This window comes from Heterodontus francisci, chromosome 38, assembly GCF_036365525.1.
Source record: "Heterodontus francisci isolate sHetFra1 chromosome 38, sHetFra1.hap1, whole genome shotgun sequence".
Classification (NCBI taxonomy): Eukaryota; Metazoa; Chordata; class Chondrichthyes; order Heterodontiformes; family Heterodontidae; genus Heterodontus; species Heterodontus francisci.
This window is the reverse complement of record NC_090408.1, coordinates 36,722,321-36,746,768: the sequence shown is the minus strand read 5'-3', so window position 1 is coordinate 36,746,768 and position 24,448 is coordinate 36,722,321. Positions and strand designations below refer to the sequence as shown.

Here is a 24,448-nt window from a genome sequence, read left to right as displayed (position 1 = left end):
CAAGGCTTTCTTAAACATCTATGGGCTCTGGATGGAGTAAGGTGATGGGTCAGTTGTCCTTTGTTTTGCTCCAGATTTTGTTCTTCTATTCTTAAAACAAAGTGCAGCCACAGCTAAATGTTATCTTTATGCTAGAGAAGAGTTTCAGCATCTTCCAGGCTGAAAGGGGCACTGAAAATACCTGCACAGCTACGTACACTGCACTCAATATTTACTAAACTCCGCAATAGGTACAATGAAAAATCATAATCACCACTCCCCTTTCAAAATAGCTCATGTAACTAGGCAGAATTTTCTAACAAAATAAATAGGGAACAACAGGGAGGGTGGGGGGAGAGCATCAGTCATTAATTAAGTGTGTGACAGGATGAACAGGAAGGGGAGAGGCTCCTTGGCAGGAAGATAAATGAGAATCAGGTCACAGCTCAAACCTAGTTGACATCAACAGGAACAGTCTGTGATCGCCCATTTAACACTGTTCATGATGATCTCAGCTAAGACCAGCCTATTATATATAAGTTCATTTGGGAATACATGATTTCCTCAGTCCATTAATACATTGGACTTACAGAGCACTGACACACAGTGAAGCAGGGTCAATCACAACCAGAAGTATGTCAAGCCTCACATCAGAAACACCATTGACAATCTAACATCCTCTTTGCGCAAACCCGAGTTATTTCATTTTCTACTTGCCGAAGCCTGCGTGCAAAAGGGCAATAGAGGGGGAGAAGCAACAACAAAAAAGCCAGGGTATCCTCACTTACCAGGAGCGACAGTTTGCAACGTATTCTGGTTTATCCTCTGCGTGCTGGTTAAATGATGTTGACTAGAGCCAGAGAACACCAGGTAGTGGGCTACGTCCTCTTCAACTGTGTGCTCGTCATCCAAGAGCACAGAGAGCACAGACTCCCCCTTTGGGAAGAAAAAACAAAATTTTATTAGAAACAGAATTGCAAACTAAACATGGTGTTCATCAGCAATGTAAGTTTGTGATCAACAGGTGGGTTTGGGCAGTTTTGCCATGAATATTTATCGCTATTTTTCTTCCTCGTTTAAAAAGAAGTTGACTCCTCTATGAACTTGGCTTAAGCACAATGTAACACTACATTTTACTGAAGTCTCGCCGTCAAATTTTTCCTTATTTCTGCATTAAATATCTGAAAACTAACCCCTAAAGCCTGAAGACGTCCCTTGGTCGCTTAATGAAGATTAAATCATCATTTTGGGTAATCTGACCCATTATTCACTCAAGATTGGGGCTTTGACTGAAACCACTAAAATACAGGCATTCAAATTGACTTTTAGCACTGCGTATGTTTATCACCAACTCAGACCTGAATCCCTGATGTTAACTAGAGCTGTACAAAGTGATCTTATCTGATTGAAACCTTAACTTATCAGAACCATTCCAAAGCCAACAATGCGATCAAGGGGTTGACATTAACTCGTCAATAGGTTCCAGTATATATATTTTAACCCTATTGTATCTTGAAAGCAAGAGCTGCTCCTACACTAGATAAAAGACAAGTTCCTGCAATTTTCTCAAAGCTCTAGCTGAGGCCTCGTTCTCCAGGTACTAGTGGCCCTCCTGACCGATACCCAGCCCAAGTGATCACTGACTTGTATGGGCACAGATAATGACTATAGAGGCTGATACTGTCCACATTGAACATCAACTGATTGCACTAGTGTTGGTCATGCCTCAGTGGTAGCCTTCTTGCCACTTAGTCAGAAGGTATTAGGTTCAAGACACACTCGAAAGACTTGAGCACATAATCCAGGCTGACATTCCACTGCAGTACTGAGGGAGTGCAGACAATCAGGGGAGCTCTTCACAGTGCCCTGGCCAATATTTATCCCTCAATTAATGACACTACAACAGAAGGGTATAGAGGTTTACACAAATTGGTTGCTGCATTTTCTACATTACAACAGTGACTACACTTCATTGGCTGTGAAGTGCTTTTGGACACCAAAGTCACGAAAAGCACGATGTAAATACAAGTCAGTCCTTTTTTAAACCAAGAGGTATTACCAGATACATACTCAGAAGAGGGAGTCATGATGGATTTTCTCCCGAGCCCCAGGGTGCCGAGGTGAATTGTAGTGCCGCTAGTGCTGTCCAAGCCCAGGCCAAGGTCAGTTAACAGATAACATATCAAGACTCACATCTGAAGTGACACTGTTCTGTAAGTTTCAGTACCATACCGGGCAGGGGACTTACTAATCAAGGGATTGGGCATACCATAGCTGAGTAGTTATTATATTTTATTAACAAAAGCAGTTGGGCAACACAGTCCTGAATGCTTCAGAGAGGGTGCAGAGAAGATTTACAAGAATGGTTCCACGGATGAGGGACTTCAGTTATGTGGATAGACTGGGAGATGCTGAGGCTGTTGAGAGGAGATTTAGTAGAAGTGTTCAAAATCATGAAGGGTATGGACAGAGCAGATAGAGAGAAAGTGTTGCCATTGGCGGAAGGGTTGAGAACCTGAAGGGACTGATTTATGGTGAATGACAAAAGAACCAACGGTGACATGAGGAAAAGCTTTTTTTTTTTAAAACACAGCAAGTGGTCAGGATCTGGAATGCACTGGCCAAGAGTGCGGTGGAGGCAGACTCAATCGTGGCTTTCAAAAGGGAACTGGATAAGCACCTGAAGAGGAAACAACTGCAGGGCTATGGGGAAAGAGAGGGGGAGTGGGACTAGCTGAGTTGCTCATGCAGAGAGCTGGCACTGACATGACTAGCCGAATGGCCTCCTATGCTATAACCATTGCGATTCTATTTGTATGAACAGGTGTATACGGAATGATGCTCAGAACAGGGATTACAAAGGCCAAAGAAATGTTCTTTATCCAGTCCAACATACTCAATCTCCATCAAACAGGCCAGATAATTAAATTCTCTTTATATTGCCAATCAGATCTATATACAGACTGTGTATTCCACATGGATTCCAGCTAAAATTCCATCCTATTTATAGACCACCATTTACAGACTACCAATTATAGCTCCCCATTCTAAAGCTTATCAATGGTTTGGTTTACTTCCATCAAACAGGTTTACATCACACAAATGATATAGCCAAGGATATGCCAGGTCTCAGAGTACTCCTCCTGGCATTCCTGTCACCAACCAGAAGCTTAGAATTAACTGGATGTCAGCTGCCCTGACAGCTCTATCAGTAAAGGCAGTATGCGACTGAATTATGCTGGCCAGAAGATGCCACATTTGATTCCCAATCTGTACTCTGTTAACTGATCTCAGGTTGGGGAGAAGGGATATTACAGCTGACATCAGCATTCCTGAGCAAGGGAGCGAGGGGAAAGGCTTCAAATCCAGTCAGCTGCGAGAGGAAGTCCACATTGTGCTTAAAAGATTCTCAACAGTGAAGTTTTTTTGTGGCTGAACAGCCTGACAGCAGTCACTGTCTGGGGCCCTGAGAAAGAATGGTCACTTCTTCGGTCCAGGAGAATAGCCAACAGATGCCTATGGTACCTAAGGTTCAGAAATTGCAACACCAAGGGGAGAAATTTAAAAAGGGAAAGAAAACATTCGACAGAAATGAATCTCAAATGGCCGACAGTGTACTTTGGCAGTGACACATATCAGGGAGTATTTGATTTGAGCAGGACACAACTTGACATTCAATATCGCTACAGAGGAAAACTGTTAAAACACAGCAGGGTGGGTATTCAAGTAATTCACTATGAACAGCAACACCACACATTTAATCTTCAGAACTTATCAATGAACAAAACAAGAACTCAAAGCCTATCCCCTAACTCGCTTCCAAGGCTGAAAGTTTTTCTAGGCCTTCCTCGTAACTCAATCCTCTGACAAGACTCAGCTTCACAACCCTCTCTGCCTGATTTCTAGAGCTTAGAGATTAAGGCTGAGAGAATAATTTAACAGTGTTTTAGCAGGCATGAACCAAGACGGTGAGTGCTAGCGAGTAACTGGACCTTGGGATGGCACTGCTGCCACATCTGATGGACATCTGCAAGCCCCATGTGGGCAAGGACTGTACTCTTGTAAAAGACAAGGTGGAAAAAATTGGCAGCATCTTCAATTAATAAAACAAGTTAAATTTATTCAACAGTACTTTGCGTTATTTTGGTGCAACCTACGTCACTACAAGGTTTCATTTCCTCCTAAAACAACCAGTCGTTGAGAAAACGGAGCCAATCTTATAAGAGTGGCTTGGCTTCAATTCAAAGCTTTCTCCGCTTTTTTACAAAATTAGAGTTAAAATGTTCTCTTAATTTCATGGCCTCCCAGTGTTCTCCCATTCTCTTCTCCATAGCCACTGACATTTGTTGGAGTACAGTGAGCCCCAACATGGTGTGTGAGCATCAGAATCAGGTTTGGCAGCAATGCCCTCTATGGTCAACCTGCCCACTTAGGCTCTGTCCAGACTCATCCCTGCAGAATGACTTAAATTATTCAGAAGGGTGTATCATCCAAGCTCTGGAAATGGTGCAGACAAAGACTATGAATTTGACTCTTACTGTTAGAGAACTGAGTTATAACCTAAGGTAAGAAAACCTTCAGCCTTGAGTGGAGATATACGAGAAGAGACTTAATAGACATACATCGCATACTAAATGAGGACATAAAAAATAGGAGTCAGCCATACAGCCCCTTGAGCCTGTTCTGCTATTTAAGATCATGACTGATCTTCTACCTCAACTTGACTGTCCCACCCTATTGACTTAGTGTCCAAAAATCTATTGATTTCTGCCCTGAATGCACTCAATGACTGAGTGCCCACAGCCCCTGAGGTGCAGAATTGCAAAGATTCACCACCTGAGTGAAGAAATTTCGCCTCATCTCAGTCCTAAAGCGGACTCTTTAGCCCGAGACTTTTCCTCCTAGTATTAGATTCTCTATCCAGGGGAAACAACCTCTCAGTATCTAGGATGGAAAGGAAAGAACAGTCCTGAGTACAAATTCAAGTTAAACCATGACTGCAGGACAAGAAGCTATTCGCACAAGCTGGTAAAAGATAAATTCAGGACTGCTGTCAGGAAGCACTGGTTCACTAACCTAACCAGAATACCATTCGAGGTATTGGAGGCAAAAACTCTGGAACCATTCATTCAAGAGGCAGTTAAATGCAGTGATGGAGTGACTGCAGGTATCTACAGAAGGATAAGCTAGACTGGCTCAACTGCCTCCCTCATCCATATTATTTGACAGTACAGCAATGACTGAGACATGTCACAGAGCAGTGACAATGAGATCTGAAACCTATCAAACCCTAATTCAAGTATAGATTCTAAAGCATTTGAAGAGGGATCCAGAATCCAGACAAATAACTGAAAAAAACACTATCGGGTTTGTGAAAGACACAGCGACTAGACATTACCAGGAATTTTATGTATCCTAGAATCGAATTGACCAGAAAAACTCTTTGGACAAAATTTCACATCTGTGAGGTACCCTCAATTTGATGGTTATTTAGGTGAGGAGTGTTAGTCTTGAAGAAGTGATGCACTTTCAATTTCTGGCACTTCGGTATTAGTTCTGCTTTGTTCAGTGCACACACAGCAAGCCATCACACACCTCAAGAATATCCAAGCCGAGCTACTGAGTAATGCACACAGGCAGAGTTTCTGCTTCCTAATATAACACATCATTTACTAAAAACCGAAAGGCAGGCAGGCAAAAGCCAAGGTTTAGGGACCTCCAAGTATGCAGAGGGATACTGCTAAATTTAAGCAGTTTACCTGCACTTTGCACTAGTAAGGTCCCTGCTGCTTGTCCAACAACACAACCATGCATTGATTTGAAGGATTAGCTTAGTGGGAATTATTCTAGTTTGCAGTAATAAGGCCCACTAATGAACCAGACTATTGGTTAAATGTCAATGGTACCCTGTTGAGTACTATGGACCTGCCAGAGAGGCTTCACTTAGTTTCAATCTTCCCTTCCTCAGTACACCATCTTGGAATATCAACTCCAAAACAGCCCTCCTTCCCCTACAGGGAGGAGAATCATTAGTTGGTCACTAAGTGGCCAACATCAACCACTCACAGGGCTGGAACAGTGCAGGTTCCCTCTACCCTACCCTCTCTAAAACATATTTTAATCCCAATGTCAGAAGATCATCTATGACAGTAGCCAAACTTGTTTCTACTTCCCACACCAGCTATCCTGTGGTGGCTAAGTCATCTTGCCAATTTAGTGCCTAATGAGAGGGCAGTGTTGGTGCTATGTGCTCATGCCCATTAGGAGCTGGACTGAAACTTCCCAAGCTCATTTTACATTGGATCATTATACCAAGGTTCCTTAGACAGCACCTCCCAAACCCGTGACCTCCACCACCTAGTAGGACAAGGGCAGCAGATACAGGGAACTCCACCACCTGCAAGTTCCCCTCCAAGCCACACACCATCCCAACTTGGAACTATATCACCGTTCCTTCACTGTCACAGGGTCAAAATCACGGAACTTCCTTCTTAACAGCACTGTAGGTGTACCTACCCCACATGGACTGCAGCGGTTCAAGAAGGCAGCTCACCACCACCTTCTCAAGGGCAATTAGGGATGGGCAATAAATGCTGGCCTAGCCAGCGATGCCCACATCCCAGGAACCAATAAAAAAAAGCTCCCGAGTGCAAATTTACAGTTACTTTCCCTTCGTTTTCCTTCTTTGTCTGTAGCGAAGAGCTTGACCTCCAGTCAGTAAGATAGCTAAACCCAGTAACTCAAATAGGGGAAAGTGGATACAAATTCACATCCTACCTTACTGTGGCACTACACGGTGATGCTACAAAGCTCTGTCAATGCACCACCTAAAGACACTTTAGAAAATAAACAGCCAGAAAAAAAAATGATAGCAGGATCTGTCCTATGTGTTCTTTAAAAGTAGAAAATCACAGAAAATTAGTGTTTCCAGTTTTTTGGGTGAAACAATCAAACTCAAATTAAAAATTTTGAAACCAGCATCCTTGACCCACGACATCAATAAAGCATCAAACATCGCAACAGAGCCTCCAACTTGTACTAGCTCCTTCTTAGGGATGGTAATAAGGATTACCCAGACGAAAAACAGAGGGGCTAATTTGTCCCTTTCTCTGTGGCCCCAAATTTCCCACAGCAGGAATGTCCAAGGTTTTGGCCTTCAAGGGTTGTTTAGCTGGTATGGCATGAAGCTTCACAGGTCACATATAGAGTTTAATCCCTGCTTCCATTAATTTGCATACATTTCAAGCTGCTGATACAAATAGATCTTGGCATTCCGATTTAGGATTTAACCATTTAATGACACAACTGGCACCAAGAACTGCCCTTCCAAACATTCAAAGCCACAGAACTTAAAACAGAACAAACCAGTGAGTAAAGACTATAAGCACAGATAGGACCGAGTTACCTCAGCTTCATGGATTGGCTAGGCAGGACGGATAGGAAACTGCCTGAACACCCTGATGTGAAGGAAACAAAAGTCAAAATAACCTTCAAAAGCTATGCTGAGCTCTTGATTTTACAACCATTCTATATTTTATAAATAGAAACACCAATAAAATCCAGATTTTAGTACAACTGATTGTTTAAAGAACCTTCTAAAAAGCAGGAACACCAAAAACCTTGCAACATAATGATATTGGCATTTTGAAAATGCATTGGTTCCATAGTCTTAGTTTTAAATGAATAAACATAAGAATGTAAAAGTATGTGAAAGAGATGTGAAACAGTTATGATTTTTGTAAAGGATCCCAATACACATTTTCCTTCCCCTAAAAAAACAGCAAAGCGTTCTCCCAGTGTCCTGGTCAATAGTCAATCAATATAACCAAAACTGATGAACTGGTCATTCATCTCATTGTTGTTCATGGGACCTTGCTGTGTGCTACACAGCTGCCACATTACTCCCCAAAAATAGTTCAGCCTTTTAGGGACGTCGTGAGGATGTGAAAGGTGTTCCATGAATGAAAGTATTACTTTTTTCGAAATGCAGTCGCAGTTTCTGCTGGGAGGAAGTGGAACTATGTTCTCCAATAACAGCAAAATTTATTACGTTTGTCAATAGTTATACCATACTTAACCAGGCAAAGGTGTCTAAAAATAAAGCCTTTCCTCAGAGGGAACTAAAGTGTAGATTTAGATGAAGTGAAAGCACAAATGAACATCTACTTGTCTTATCAAGGTCTGAAAGAAGAACATTCAAAATAACCGATGGTAGTGTCAACTGCAGATGTTCATACATTTCCTAGTCTGCTTAACGAGAGCAGGTACAACTCTGTAATTCATTAACACAATGGTCTCTCTGCCTCACGCACACAAACACAATTTCCATTTGTTTCTGTGTTGTTACAGACTATCTTGCCACACATCAGAAACATAGGTGCAGAGACATTACAGCAATTAGGATCAATGGATAACAGCTGGGATTCAAATTTATAGAAAACATATCTGTATATTATGATGGGCGAACGTGAACATTAGATTGATAAAACCTTCAGAAAAAGTTTTTAAAAACTTGCATTTAGATAGCGCTTTTCAGGACGAGATATCTCAAAGTGTTTTATAACTAATTAAATATTTTTGAAGCGTGGTCACTGCTGTAATGTAGGAAACACAGCAGCCAATTCAGGCACAGCAAGCTCCCACAAACAGCAAAGTAGTAACGAGTAGAGAATCTGTTCTTGTCATGTTGAGTGAAGGATAAATATTGCCCAGAACACTGGAGATAACTCCCCTGCTCTTCTTCAAAATAGTGACATGGGATCTATTACATCTACCTAAAAGGACAGATGGGACCTCGGTTTAATGTCTCATCCAGAATACAGCACCTCCGACAGTGCAGCATTCCCTCAGTATTGCATTGGAGTGTCAGCCTTGATTTTTCTGTTCAAGTTCTGGGGCGGGACTTGAACCTGGACCCTTGTGACTCAGAGGCAAGAGTGCTACCAACTAAGCCACGAGTGGCACTAAAAAGAATATAAGCATCTGGTTTACTTAGTGCACGAGTTGATCTATGTAAAATTAATATTTGATCTTTTCCAAATGTGTTCAAAAATGTACAGAAGGATGATCCAAACAAAATAATGCAGTGATCCAATCCATATTTGTAGATCAACCAATTTTGGAAGGCTATCAAACATGGATCTGTTGAAAGTTCCATTAAGAAGCAGGTTCTGCGCTCTTAAGAGTTTCCAACAGACTAGCAATGATACAAGACAGCTGCTGGGTCCACTTGTGTGAAATTGTGCCATATAAAGTGTCAAACATGAAGGTCATTAACTGAGCCATAGCAAGTGTTTAATAATGCTTCCAAAAATACATGCGCCATCTAGGGACTTGCTAAACAGCAGTGTTTCTCTACTCGTCATAGAATAGTGAAAGAGGTAACTGCTTTAACACTTCAAGTGGCTGCATTCACCAAGTTCATTTACACACATTGGGCTGAATTTTGTTCTGACGGCAGAGGTCCCGCCACCAGACCTGAAAGCGAGGATGTGACCCCGCATCTCGTCAGTGGCAGCATCCACTCCCAACAGCTGCCAGCCAATCAAAGTGCCAGCAGCACCACCAGGAGTGGTGGCCATTGCTGGGGCTGTAACTGGAGGAAGAGCACACATTAATGGATATGTGCCCTCACAACCAGGTGAGTGAGATCTTGGGGCACCACGGCCAGTCAGGCAGACCCTGCTGAAGTTGGTGGGGGGAGGGAGGGTGATGGTGGAAAGAGACTGGTAAGGGCAGATGCTGCAGGGGTGGCCATTGCTACGAGGGGCCCCTCGGTGAGCTAAAGAATGCCCGACAAGGAGGGCCCTTCACCTCAGAGCCTGCCGGGAGGGTGCCAGGGTTTACCTGGTACTATCCTCACACAGCAGAATGACCCTCACCTATCTGGTAAAATGCCAGGCAGGAAGGGGCATTTAAGTGGCTCAATTGGGCTCTGGGCAGGAGGCCCGTCCGCCACCTTTCCTGCTGCTGACAAGATGGCATGGTGGCAGGAGGTTGACGGATATCCTACCCCCTACCTTCCTGTACCATTTTATGGGCTCTCCTTCTTGCCTGCCTATTCCCAAAGGCCTGGTAAAAATCCAACCCATTAAATACGGATTTTCTTTTAAATTGAGAAAGCACAGTGAAGGGTCAAGGGCTAATAGAGAAGACATCAAAGTTGATAAAAGTAGAAGTGAAAGGTGAGGTGAGAGTGACTGCACTTGATATCATGGTAGCATTTGATCACATGTGGTATCAAGGAGCCCAAGCAAAATTGAAGTCTATGAGAATCAAGGAGAAACTCTCCACTGGTTGAAGTCATACCTAGCACAAAGGAAGATGGTTGTTGTTGTTGAGGCCAATCAGCTCAGACCCAGAATATCGCTGCAGGAGTTCTACAGGGTAGTGTCCTCGGTCCAACCATCTTCAGCTGTTTCATCAATGACCTTCCCTCCAACCTAAGATCAGAAGTAGGGATGTTCGCTGATGATTGCAGAGTGTTCAGTTCCATTCACGACTCTGCAGATACTGAAGCAGTCTGTGTCCATATGGAGCAAGACCTGGACAACATTCAGGATTGGGCTGATAAGTGGCAAGTAACATTCATACCACACAAGTGTCAGGCAATGGCCATCGCCAACAGGAGAGAGAATCTAACTATTTCCCCTTGACATTCAATGGCATTAACATCGCCGAATCCTCCATCAATATTCTGGAGGTTATCATTAACCAGAAACCACCATATAAATACTGTGGCTACAAGAGCAGGTCAGAGACTGGGAATTCTGCAGCGAGTAACTCACCTCCTGACTCCCCAAAGTCTGTCCACCATCTGCAAGGCACAAGTCAGGAGTGTGATGGAATGCTTTACACTTGCCAGGATGGGTGCAGCTCCAACAACACTCAAGAAGCTCGACACCATCCAGGACATAACAGCCCCCTTGATCGGTACCCCATCCACCATCCCACCCACCACCGATGCACAGTGGCAGCAGTGTGTAGCATCTACAAGATGCATTGAAGCAAGTCACTGAGCCTCCTTCGATGGCACCTTCCAAACCCACCCATCTACCATAGGAACATAGAAAGATAGGAACAGGAGTAGGCCATTCAGCCCCTCGAGCCTTTCCCGCCATTCAATTAGATCATGGCTGATCCGCGGTCTAACTCTGCCTTTGGCCCATATCCCTTAATATCTTTGCTTAACAAAAATCTCTCTATCTCAGATTTAAAATTAACTGTTCTAGCTTCAACTGCCGTTTGTGGGAGAGAGTTCCAAACCTCTACCACCCTTTGCGTGAAGAAGTGCTTCCTAACATCTCTCCTGAACGGTCTGGTCCTAATTTTTAGACTATGCCCCCTAGTTTTAGAATCTCCAACCAGTGGAAATAGTTTATCTTTATTTAGCCTGTCTTTTCCTGTTAATATCTTGAAGACTTCAATCAGATCACCCCTTAACCTTCTAAATTCTAGCGAAAACAGGCCTAATTTTTATAATAATACCAGCTAGAAGGGCAAGGACAGCAGACAGATGGAAACACCACCACCTCCAAGTTACCCTCCAAGTCACACACCATCCGACTTGTAAGTTCCTTCACTGTTGCTGGGTCAAAATCCTGGCACTCTCTTCCTAATAGCACTGTGGGTGTACCTACACCAGATGGACTGCAGCGGTTCAAGGCGGCAGCTCAGCACCATCTTCTCAAGGGCAATTAGGGATAGGAAACAAATGCTGGCCTTGCCAGCGACACTCACAACCCATGAACAAATTAAAAAAGTTATGAACTACATCAAGCAGTTGCTGAGGATAGTAAACTTGGGTTTCAAAAGCTTGAAGATGATTGTCAAATGGAAGGAAGATCAAGACAGGGAAGGAGCTCCAACTTTCAGTTCTTGGGGAGGAATAAGTTATTGTAGGAGATGAGTGCTGATTTCAGCACATATGAATAGTATATCGTGAGCAATGAGCCCACGAGAGTGATTGATTGATTGATTTAAGGTTCGTGAGGAAAAAGAAAGTCATACATCAGGTACCAAACTTTTCTTCAATCCTGACCCAGTGGGTGAGAGGGATGTTAAATTTCAACTACTTGCTTCTCTGTAGCACCTAATGACTGCTATTAAGTAAGCAAAACTATTTGCATGTACAATTCTCAACTATCTAAGGTGGACAGTACATACCATATTGAGAAAAGCAAAACTGTTCCTGCTTTCCCATTGTACCCACATTATTGAATGAGATTGACAGATTAATTTTTAAAAACCTGTCCAAAGTGACATTAATTTTACTCTACTTTCCTCAACTAAGGAAGTAATTAAAGACACGAGAGATGATTTTAAAATTCCCATTCCTGGCATAGAGCTTTGCTCACTTGAATGGCTCATCAGGGATTTGGGCCCTTCAGCCCATACTCATCAATCTATCCATTATTGATTGCATTCCTTCATAAATGAAGCTCAGGCTAGTAGCAGTTAGGCTGGAGTGCAGCAGGATGTTTAGGTCCTTAATTTTGCCTCTACTTCCCCACTGTAGCAGAGTCTCGCTATCGATGCATGGCTGAGTGTACAGCAGATACAGAAACCAGTCCCCTCTGTAGCATTGGTATGTCTACTCATTGTGGCACTTTGTCACCCTATGACGATAGAGGACATTTCAAATTCCGATTTACTCACTGTTCTGAAGAGTCCATCCAGTCAAAATTTGTACTGGCTACATTGAAAGGTTGCCTGCCTATGCAGACTAGGCCTGCGCTTGCTCAAGATTATTTGTCAACGGTTTATGAAAGCAGCAATCAATTTCTAACTGCCTCATGGGCCAAATCTCCTCAGCTGGTACCTGACACTTGCCAACCAATTAACACCAACAGCTGCTTGGATACCAGAGGAGTTTATCAGATCCAGAAACAAATGCTGCTCTCAAAACTGCACTAGTGCCAATTCGTCTTCCTCCGTTTGCCAACTCTAACCCTTCACTGGATGCAACTGCTCCTTGGTTTCTGATTTGCAGCCGTCTACAGTGAAACAGCAAAAAAATTCCAAAAGCAAAGTTTGGAGTTTACACAATGTCTTTGCAGCAATGCTAACTCAAAGCATCAAGCATGCTTCTCTCTTCAGAAAATGAGCAATATTGAAAACTTCTGAAAAATATCCAATAACGTGAAAGGCTGTGTTAAAACTAATCAACTGGGGACAAATGTTTTTACTTTTTACTCTGACTCGCTTCAGCAAATAGGGCAGGGGATTTTCCCCTTACAGTCCCACTTCTAATGCTCATGGCTGCATTATATATTGGCCACATTGTGGAGATGGTGGGAGGAAGAGAAAGGTGGGGAGTGGAACAGGAGGTCTCATCATCGTCCATGGTTACCACAGTTATTCATATTCCATTAAAAAAATACAAGCTGGTTGATGGCTATGTTTTCACAAAGCAGAAATAAGCAACATGATAAAGATATGGAAAGACTTAACCAATGAGGGCCGCAAATGCTCAACAGCCGACAACTGGGATTTGAATTTGGGGGCATAGTTGGAACCTCACTGCTTTATTACTGAAACAACCATGATATTCTCTAAATGTTTTTGCATTGGAATGCTACATTTGAAAGTTCTAGCCAATAGAAAGCTAATAATCCATTTAGGTAAGTTTCTTCTCCCCTTAGAACCCTCTTGAAGACATCAATTCTTGTTGGGACTTGGCCAATTGTCACATGTGAGCACATGACTGTGGTCACCCTGTCCTTGCTTGAAGTCACAATAGCACGTTTAGCAGGTGTCATTGCAGTAATCAAGACAAGAACTCTGGCCATTTCTTCCTATTCCCTAGCCTGTTTACAAGGCTGGTTATTGCATTACATTGCCATTACAGCTAACACCTCAGGCCAGGTCGCAAAATTGGTTCAGTCTTGGCTTATACATCTCACTCTGACAATGGGCATTGCATTGAGTCACCAGAGGAGATTCTTCCAGTCTGTATTTGCACAGTCCCTACATTTTGTTTCTAATGGGGACAACAAATCTTCTCAAAAATATTAAAAGCCTTCATCCAAACCCATCTGGATGATATTGGACTGATACAGAATAAATCAAGAATTGCAAAGTTGGCTGCAAGTACCACTTCAAGACAAACAACAGAACAATTAGCATTTGAAATAATTAATACAGGACACCAGGTCCATTACTAATCTCATTAAATAGGATTAGCCGAAAGAAAAAAAGTGTACCAGGATTTCTTACATGCAATGAAGCTGAAATATTTCTCCAGTAATACACTAGGTGGTATTTAGTGGCTGCTCTAACGCACTGGAAGAAAATCCCCCTTGCTAAATTTCAATTTAATATGTTAATATATTCATAACTGCAGAAATGCAAACTAAGGGAATGCTCCCATGATTGTCTCGTTGACAAATGCACCATAGATGAGCACTGAATCATACAGGCCTGTGGGAGGAGGGTCATGTGGAATATGAACGCCAGTATAGACCATTTTCCCAAATGGCCTGTTGCTCTGCTCTAGATTCTATGTAGGTTCTATCCCAGGTCTATGCTCAGTTAGCCAAATTCAGCCAAGACAGCTATTAGGGGCGAGAATTGGCCTCAGAAAGAAACACAATCAGCCAGGGTATGTGCCCAGTATCCACTCTTGCTGTCAATGGCACTGGTTAAGGTCAAAAGACAGAGGATTGGGCCACAACTGTGATTAATACAAATGCGCTCTCAGGACATGGGCATCACGTTGCTTATTCCCGTTTGCCTCAAGAAGGTCTGGGCGCGTTTTTTTCGTTTATGATAAATTGAGTGGCTTGCTAGGTCACTTCAAAGGACAGTAAACAGTCAACCACATTAGTGTAGGACTGAAATCACAAAGGCCAGAGATAAGGACTCCAGGTTTCAGTTGGGATCTTAGGACAACACAACAGCTTCAAGGTCATTTTTTTTTTTTTTACTGACACCAGTTTTATTCAAATTCTCAAACTGTCATAACCGAATTCTGAGTTACTGATCCAACAAAATAACCACACTACTGCATCTTTCTCCCCTGGTCAGTTTTGCAATCTAGCTATGTAGTAGTGTCTAGGCTTTCATATGAAGGATGGTCACTTGGCCAAGACAAATGGAGAGAAAACTGTACCTGTGAAACTCATGAGCCATTGTCCTAAGCAAAGAATGGGAACAACAACTTACATTTAGCCTCTTTAACATTGTAAAGCATCCCAAGACACTTCACAAGAGTGTTATTAAACAAAATTTAACCTTAATTAGGCGGCCAGTGGCGGCGGGGGTAGGAAACGATTGAACAATCTCAGATATGTCAATACTAAAGGACTAAGATTGACAAGATTATGCAATCATGTTTTCTCCGATGACATCATCAGGACAATGATTTAGGAATTGGAGGAGTGCAGTGTTGTCATCATTTGGTAGAAAGCTCCGCACTCTCTCAGCAGCACCCGCTTGTATAAAAACAAGCCATCGGCCATCGAGAGTACTTGTGCTTTTAAAACTAACAAATGTTCTAGGAACTGAACCCACCAGAAAATTCTCCGACCAGATCACTTGCCTTTTAACATGCCAGGATTGGCAGTGTTTGACAAAGCTTGATCAAATGTTCTGGAGTGTGTCTTGCAGCATTCTGTGATAGTGGCTCTCAAGCAAAGCACGGAGTGGGATTGGGACCCTTGACAGAAAGTTAGTGAACAACTGAGCACTAAATGAACCTCAACCAGTTCCCATTTTACTTTCTTGCTCACACCTATCAATTGGCTGGCAAAAACAAGTACAAGCACATGTAATTTGAAACTATTAAATACAGACTTAGGCCAGTTCTGGAGGTTTTATTATGAGCTCTCATTTGTGTGGGAAGCTTGCTTTGGAAAGGAAATGAATGCAATGTTAATGCATGCCGCATACATAAGAGACTTTGGGGTTTTTCAATTTCCTTACTGCAATGTAATATATTTCAAGGTATTCATTTGCCATAAACCAGCAATGTATCAAATGAAGAAAGTCAGACTGATATATTTAGATGATTTTCCAGTCACTTCATGTAAAGAAGTTAGGAAGGTTGAATATAAAAGCAGAAGCTATTGGAAATGGGGTTCAGATCAAGGCTCTCTGCTTAAAATATTAACTTATCTTTTGTCTTTTCTGATATCTCTCGGATCTGTTGAAAACTTTCAGCATTTTTATATTGACTTCAAGTATATGGACCCTGCATTTACATTATGGTAGTTACAACCTTGTGAAATAAAATGATGCCTTGTATGTCACTAGTTTCTGGCATGTAAGATTATTAGGTTGTTAAAAGTTATTAACCAGCATACTAATTGTTAAAATCTTATCAAATCTTACAGGCACATGAAACAAAATCCCATGAGTTACAGATGTGCCACATGACCCTATTGCATCCAAATTTGTAAAGGAAGGAAATGAATATCAAAGAGACTAAGTATTTAAAAAAAGCAATATCCAATGTAGAAACATCCTAACTACAGAGAAGGTCTACACCTCAAATTCAAATCTTCTCCTAATTGAAGTACAGCTAAGCCCCTCCCCTCCATAAGCTGCTTTACTGTTGCGTATTACTGCTGTTAGCTCAATTACTAAATGCATCAGTGTGAAACAAAGCTGCACAGATCAGGAAGGAGCTGGTTGATCGCGGGCAACGGTGCAGCCAGGCAACTGCAACTGGCCACTGCATGTCTGGACTAAGTAGAGAAGGAATTCAGAGAGAATTGTTCTTGATCAGTAACCAGTAAACCAGAATTGGTTGGGTTCTGGCACAGCATCATTGGGACAATCAAACTCTTCATTTTCCCACTAGACTAGTTAATCCACTGATCAACACATGATAATGTGAACTCAAAGATTGAAGATCTGTCCCTGTGAAGTATTGCCAGTTAATATATTGGCAGGTGATGCACACCCAATCTTTGGCCTTCATCAGTGCTGTGGAATGCAAATGCAAAAGGGCAAGCAAGAGCTCTCGGAGCTTCTGGTGAGCTGACTCAACAGCTGAAAGCTGTGTGCATTCACAAGGGAGTTTGAGTGGATAGCTGGCCTTCTTGACCAGAGCAACTGCCAACTGACACCAAGTCCAATACAGCAAACATCAGGGAGGGAGAGAAATAGAGAAACAGAGTTGGCTGAGAAAGTTTAAATGTATGCATTGCGGGTCTTCTGGAATTTAATCTGCAGCTGATTACTGGGAAAATGCTGATCTGAATGTATGAAATACATGTGATTTCCCAGTAATTCACTGCAGCTTAGACTCCAGAGAGCATGCAATGGTCATGAGCCAAATTCGATCTCTCAGCACGGATTCAGAGACTGTCGATCCTGTGAATGAAACATCACAATATGATACGCAACTGTGAGAGGGTGGGGCGGGAAAAGAGGGCAAAATGGACAGACCTTCCACGTAACAAATCTAATCTCGCATTTTCAATCTTAAAAATTGAGTGGGTGTCCATACAGAGCAGGAAGGTTTTAAACAAGATCCCAGACAATGATGAGTTAGTTGGTCACAACTAGGGAAGTGGGAGAGATGCTGAAATTAGTCACAGCATCACTGGGCTAGGAAAAGGTTGGGCTTTCCAAAAAACCAATTTGAGCTTCCACAACTGACCACTATGCAACGTCCTATCTGCCTACGCAGACACTGGTTCAAGGCTGATCTGGTTTGATTGCAACATTGCCTGCAGCCAGATATAGCCTAACACTTGCTCGCCGACAAGACACATGCAGGAACAATAGTAATGGCGATTTGAATGAGGCATTAGCAGGCAGCTCATTGCCAATGTAATTGTATCCCATTTATTATGGGCAAACCTTTTAACAGACACAGAAGGAAACAATTCGACTTTTGTTAAAGCTTTTATTTTAGCAGAGATTGCAATGCAGGGAAAAACAGTTCTCATGAATTTTTTTGTGCCCATCCAGATGATGGAAGGCAGCACCAGGCAATTAACCACTTTCCCCATCCAGATACCTAGGACTGGATTTTGTGGAAGAGGCAGGACTCCTGGCACTGGGCGAAAAGGATGAGGGAACCCTGCCTCGGCCTTTTCACAACCCCCCCGCCCCACCGTACCTCACACCTCTGGCGATGTTTCCGTCAGCGGAATCTCTGTCCCTTTAAAAGGCGACGATCCCATCTCCAAGAGCTGCTGGACAATCACAGGGCCAGCAGGTCAGCAGTATCGACAGTACCAGTGAAAGTGGGACACGGCCAGTACTGCAGAAGCCTTTGACGCAGGCCCAGCACTGCAACCCCGGACCGGAGTTACATGAGGCAGGGTCGGCAGGGCCTTGGGTTGGGGGGGAAGATGGCGGGGGGGGGGTGGAGGTCCTAGGAGGTGCAGTGCTGGGAGGAGAGGGGGAAAAAAAAGGCCCTCAAGTAGTCATTAATAGGCCACTTAAGAGACTCAATTGGCCTCTGGGCAGGGAGGCCATCGTCAGTCTATCCCACCCCTGGGAAAAATCGCTTGGCCATGGGCCCTCTGAGCCCCCTCTCACCCCGATTCTATGGGCCCTGCCTCTGACCATGCCCCAATGCAAAGCACTTCCAGGTCAGGTGTAGCACAAGAAAGATGCACAGTAAAGCTTTCTCTACTCTGCCCTGAAAACATGTCTCTTTCCCTGAACTCGGAAGAGTCTCCATTCTAACACCAGGATGACAACTTCCCATTTCCCACACCAGCCTTCTACTGGTCTCTCTCTAAGAATGCAAATTAATTAAATCAGAGGCAGCTCTATGCTCTGCAGTTGTGCCCACTTTATACTCAGTTGAAAATATCCAAGCTTAATTCACTTAAGACCCTTACAGTGAGCAGAGAGATTTACACTCCCTTATCCTGGCTCTGGATTAAAGTCTGGTTCCACGAAACAACAGAACCCAAATCCACTGCACCATCCAATTTTGCAGAGGAACCTCTTGTTTAAAACATTATTGTATCTACATGCACACTAGTCATTTCCTAAACGCCAACTCTAAGCTAATAAGAGTTGAATGAGAGCCTCGAGAGGAGCTTCTGAACTTATCAACAGCTTCATAGCTCAAAAAACATTTAGTACTTTTTTTAAAAAAAAGGATTCATCATTACTTACATACAGTGGAGCGTGATCTGGTGCAAGTTTCATGACAGGATGCTGTAAGTAAGAAGAGACAAAATAAATGCATGGAAAGTTACTGGTTAAACCAAAATGTTATTTAGTAATATATTCAGCCATAAAACCATCACCTCAAACAGGAACAGGAATTTAACTTTACTTTGTTACATTGAAAGTACAATTATTTTACCAGGTTGCTTACACCAAGTATTCCTCATTGACACTCAGCAGGGATTTCCCCTACAGAACAGGCTCCATACTCCATAAGCCTAGCAAATCTTTGATCGCCTTTAAGGTCTAAAATCAAGTAAGCACTTCAGTTGGTAAACACATTGAATAGAATGGGATTGAAGTATACAGACTGGAAACTACCAGGTACAATCCCAGCTTTATTTGGCATTAAATGATTTCTTCAGGGCAGTGCTAAAATTGGCCAAAGTGATCGTTGGGCTTGGAAAACAGAGAAAATCAGTAGGTCGTGGGAGTCAGTTGCCAGCGTTTGCCAGAGCTGGCGGACAGCCATAAAGGCGGGGCTAAAGTGTGGCGAGTCAAAGAGACTTAGCAGTTGGCAGGAAAAAGGACAGAGGCGCAAGGGAAGAGCCAACTGTGTAACAGCCCCGACAATCAAATTTCTCTGCAGCACCTGTGGAAGAGCCTGTCACTCTAGAATTGGCCTTTATAGCCACTCCAGGCGCTGCTCCACACACCACTGACCACCTCCAGGCGCTTACCCATTGTCTCTCGAGATAAGGAGGCCAAAGAAAAAAAAAATGATCTCATCAGGGCAGTGCTAAAATTGGCCACAGTGATTGTTGGGCTTGGAAAACAGAGAAAATCATAAGGTATAAGCAAATGCCCATACACAAAGGCTTTACTGTAATGTTCCCCACACACCAACTTAGTTATAAGTTCCCCCAAGCCAACTTAATTACCAAGTTCCTTCAATGTACAAATCAGCCCATGGTATATGGGGTGGACAGGAAAAATACGAATCAAAGAGTGGATAGTAAGCTATGGTGGGAGAGATAGGTGTGATTAAAAGCTTGCTCATTAAGTTGGGTTTTGAGAAAAGTGCACGGGCTGATGAAAAGGGTTTGAGGAGTGAAATCATCATGGAAGGAAGCCATGTCTTTGGAAGGCAACGACAACCCATGATGACCCTGGGGTTGCAGGCAGACAGCCTGCTGAGCCCAATTGAACAGCATGCTGACACTCACTGGGCAAGCTACCCAAGGAGACAGCCAGAGCCTGTGAAACCATACCCCAATCCGAGTGGAGATCTTTCAGGAGAAAAGAGAAAATTGGGCAGGGAGGAGCGGAATACCGATTCTGTACATCAGTCTCGTTAGAATGAACACTTTCTCCTTTTCCCTCATCTCCACTTATATTGGCCCACTTCCTCCTGTCTTTCTCAGTTTGCCCATAAAAATACAAACTTATACACAATCTCCTTCTACAAAGCATTGCTTCCTTGAACAGCAGCTGGACTTGTATTTGGATGAAATAGGCAAGGTCAGATTTATCAGCCACTGCCCCATTCCCTTCCCTGGGTAGAATTATTAGCTATTGATGGAATTCAGATGGCAAACAATCTTGTGACTCATATATGGAGCTGCCCCTCTAATGCAGAAGCAGATATCAACATCAATTACAGTACTATATTAGCTTGCTTCATGGCTCCGAAAGGAGAATATTACTTCAACGTAAGTATGAACAGAAGGACAAGATAACGCATTGAAATTAGGGGAAAATCAATTCAAAAGCGATCTTTTAATGCTTAAAAGGCAATTGATGGCCACAATAACTAACAGACAAGCAAACAGAATCTAAGACAATAAAGAGGTTCAAAATTTGGTTGCCTGGTAAGGCAAGCAAGTCGGAGTATTTGAGGGATAAGCTTCAAATCGTCTTGATGTTTACTTATGTTCTTATTCCAGATTACAAAAAAAAACTTGTTTTTGTTTTAGTAAAACAGTGCAATAGTTAAGCTTCATAATCAATGTCCATGACCAGAAAGAGTATTGTCAAACTGATCAATTAGAACTTTTTCCTTCCTTTTCAATGTTTACTGTAAACAAAAAGGAGCTGATGGTTATTTTCCAAGTGCATCAAGTCAGATTTAGGTAATAGGAACACCAACATAGCTACCAATTATTATCAGCTACCAACCCATTGTTTTTGCACCAATCCACTGACACCTTGCAACAATGAGAAATGGACCATCCATCATCATTTCAAAAAGATCAATATTATGACTAAGGCACTTAAAAAAATAACCCATTGGGTAATAGACCTGAAGAATACATGACATTGGAACACACAGAGGCAGATAAATGCCCTCACGACAGATTTCAATGCTTATCTAGAGAAATAAGATATGTTGAGAAGCTGGGTGAGATGGAAATTTATCAATAAAAAAGGTTCAGGCTTGTTGGGCCCATGCACATTCCAGCTCCTCGAAAAGCTCTCCAATAGAATGATATCCCACGTCATTGGAAGGAGAATTAGTTTAGCTCAATTGGTAGTACTCTGAGTTAAGAATCAGCAGGTTCTGGGTTCAAGTACCACTCTAGGTTTGAACACATAATCTAGACTAAAATTTCAGTGCAGTACTCAAGGAATGCTACATTGCTGGAGATCTCATGCTTCAGATGAGACGTTAAACCACAGTCCCACGTCTTTGCCTGTTCTGGTGTTTCAGATGGACATTAAAGATTCATGGCATAATTTCAAGAACAGGGAGTGCCACATGATCTTACACGCATCAGAGCCTGAATTAACCAAAATGCAGCACTCCCTCAATTATGACCTCAAGTCCACAATGGGGCTTGAATGTGGAATCAAATGTGCAAAGTTGGCTCATGTACTGGTTAAGCAACTGATAACATTTCGGTGACAAAAGCCAGAAGGCAGAGGTTGAGCAGCTAAAACAAAAAATTACTTTGAATGAAAAAGGAATAATTTTAAAGTTCAGTCAGTCCTGGCTTAGAATGCAATGTAAAGTACGGTCAAAGTAAGGACTGTTCTAGTATGTATAACTACATACCATAGCAGAGGAGACAAGGAGCAGGGAGCGAAGAGGAGAAGGAAAAAAAAAGAAAATCAAATATGATAACGAAATTCCTTATAGCTTTATTAATACCTTCCATCAGTGCCATCTTTTTAAATTATAATACAAAAACAAGAAAATGGAAAGTTCAGGACTGATCTCAGGAAGCAGTTAATCATATTTAAGATCTGGAATGGAATTCTGGTGAGAGTTGTGGAACAAAAACTCTAATCTCTGAAGAAGCAGTGAGTTCCCAAAACTGGGGATCATAGGCTTCTACAGAAAGATCAGCTAGATGGACCAAGGGGCCCACCTCATCTTTGTGATCTTTATAGCCCAAGTTCACCATGCCATTGGATCACAAATTAAACACAGCGTTGTAAAGGGCTGTAATCTACACATCCGGAAATGTCATACATCATTGCCTCATTAATTTTACATTATATTATCCTTATATTATCTTTTGGGTTCAGTGTCGACCTAACTCTGGTACAACCTGTAGCAAAAACTATTGTGCAACAGTTCTGATAGAAGCAAACTGATAGTCAACCCTTCGAGATATAATCAGCCGACCAAAATATCTTCAGCAATTACAGCAGGTAAGGCGCTGGCATTTCTTAAACATTCTCCAGTAAAATTTCCATATAAATCTTCAGAAAATAATTTTCACAGAATTTGTCATGCATGAAGATCAAATATACTGTCTGGGAGTGATGAGAATATGGAACTCACTACTACATGGAGAGGTTGAGGCAAATGGCATAGATGCATTTATGGTGAAGCTAAATATGTACACAAGGGATGAAGGAACAGAAGGATATGCAATAATGAAGTAAGGAGGGAGGAGCCTTGTGTGCAGCATAAACATCAGCATGGATCTGCTGGGCCCAATGTCCTGTTTCTATGCTGTAAAATTCTGTGTAATGCTGCAAAAATTGCATTATGTAACCAAAGGGTTAAAATGCTTGCCTTATCTTCTACACACTGGTCGATTTTCAAGTTTTTCCTGTGTGGGATACAATCCCAGTGTCAGTGTGAAAGCAAAACAGCATTCACATTGTAGAAAAGTTTCTTAAAAAACTGAAATAGCATGCTATTAACTAAACAAAAACAGGAAGATCTGACCACAGAAGGACAGAAGTCTGATGACCTAGCATCCCCTAGGTTCTCCCATAGACCTTTGAGGATGCAGGGATGCCCCCAAGTTGAAAACCTGCAAACTTACTCTTTGCACAGCGAAAACTCAAAGCCTGGCAATAGCATAGGAATTCTGACAGTTCCCTGCCAAAACAATAAGCAGCAAAAGTTAACCTGAACTCCAGACAGAGGACAACACAACCTTCTCATAATCTGTGGACTCTACTGGTCTCCACAAACTAATAGTCTACACTCTGCACCAGGATTCCACCAGGTCAGTGCTGAATCTTCAGCTACCAATATTCCCAACAGACTATCAAGTCAAAGTAAGCCAAGGATGGGAAAGATGCATTGATAACCCATCAATGAAAATCTCATTAGAAAGCTGTAAATGCAATCAGCTACAAACAGGGTGGGAAAGTAATGCCATAATATGCAGACACAAAGCCGAATATAAAAAAAAGGCTTGCATTTATATAAGCACCTTTCACAACTTCAGAATTCCCAAAGTGCTTTACAGCCAATGAAGTACTTTTGAAATGCAGTCACTGTAGTAATGTAGGAAATATATCTAATTTATTTTGCAATACTGCAAGCAGTTCGCTTCACTGGATACCAGAAGGGATATTATTACCCTTGAGGAGGTGGAGAATCAAACAAGATCATGATTCTCGGGATCAAGAATTTAAGTTATGCGGAAAGGTTAAGGAAGTTAGCCTGTTTCGTTTGAGCAAACTAATGCTTTCAAGGTCACAGAGGGAATGTTGATCCAGGCAAACTGCGAGCTGTGGCTTAGGGCCGACATACCAGGATACACCATTCAAAAATTAGGAAGTTAGCAATAGAAAGTATGTCAGTGGGAAGTTTTTCAACAGCTGTATAGTACTAAGAAGGTACACAAGAGGACTTTGAGGATTCTTGAAACTACAGCACCTATGCGTCAGGCCTGAATATTAGAGCTCATTTACACTCTGCCGGAGAAATTACTTGTCTGCCACCACTCAGTGACCAGTTTTGCTATCAACACCTACGGGGTAAACTTGGTTTATGAGAAAACCAGATGCAACACTGTTTATATCGGTTACATCTGATATCTGCAGATTGCTAACCAGCTAGAATGGTCCTACAGGTAAATGAGTGGTTACAAAAATTACTGTTTCCACAAGCCAGATCTTTGAAAGAAAGTGGAGC

At 42.3% G+C, this 24,448-nt stretch overlaps 1 protein-coding gene across 5 annotated transcripts in view; it reads right to left on the bottom strand.

The window, feature by feature from the left end:
• Window positions 1-24,448, bottom strand: part of LOC137352536 (A-kinase anchor protein 13-like) — a 424,312-nt gene that overhangs the window by 306,897 nt on the left and 92,967 nt on the right. For all 5 annotated transcript variants that reach the window (XM_068018105.1, XM_068018107.1, XM_068018108.1 and 2 more), the window contains 2 exons: window positions 19,069-19,110; window positions 768-915 (listed from right to left, as the gene is read on the bottom strand). In XM_068018105.1, the coding sequence (XP_067874206.1) occupies window positions 768-915; window positions 19,069-19,101 (181 nt within the window). In that variant the 5' untranslated portion in view covers window positions 19,102-19,110. The remainder of the gene's footprint in view (window positions 1-767; window positions 916-19,068; window positions 19,111-24,448) is intronic.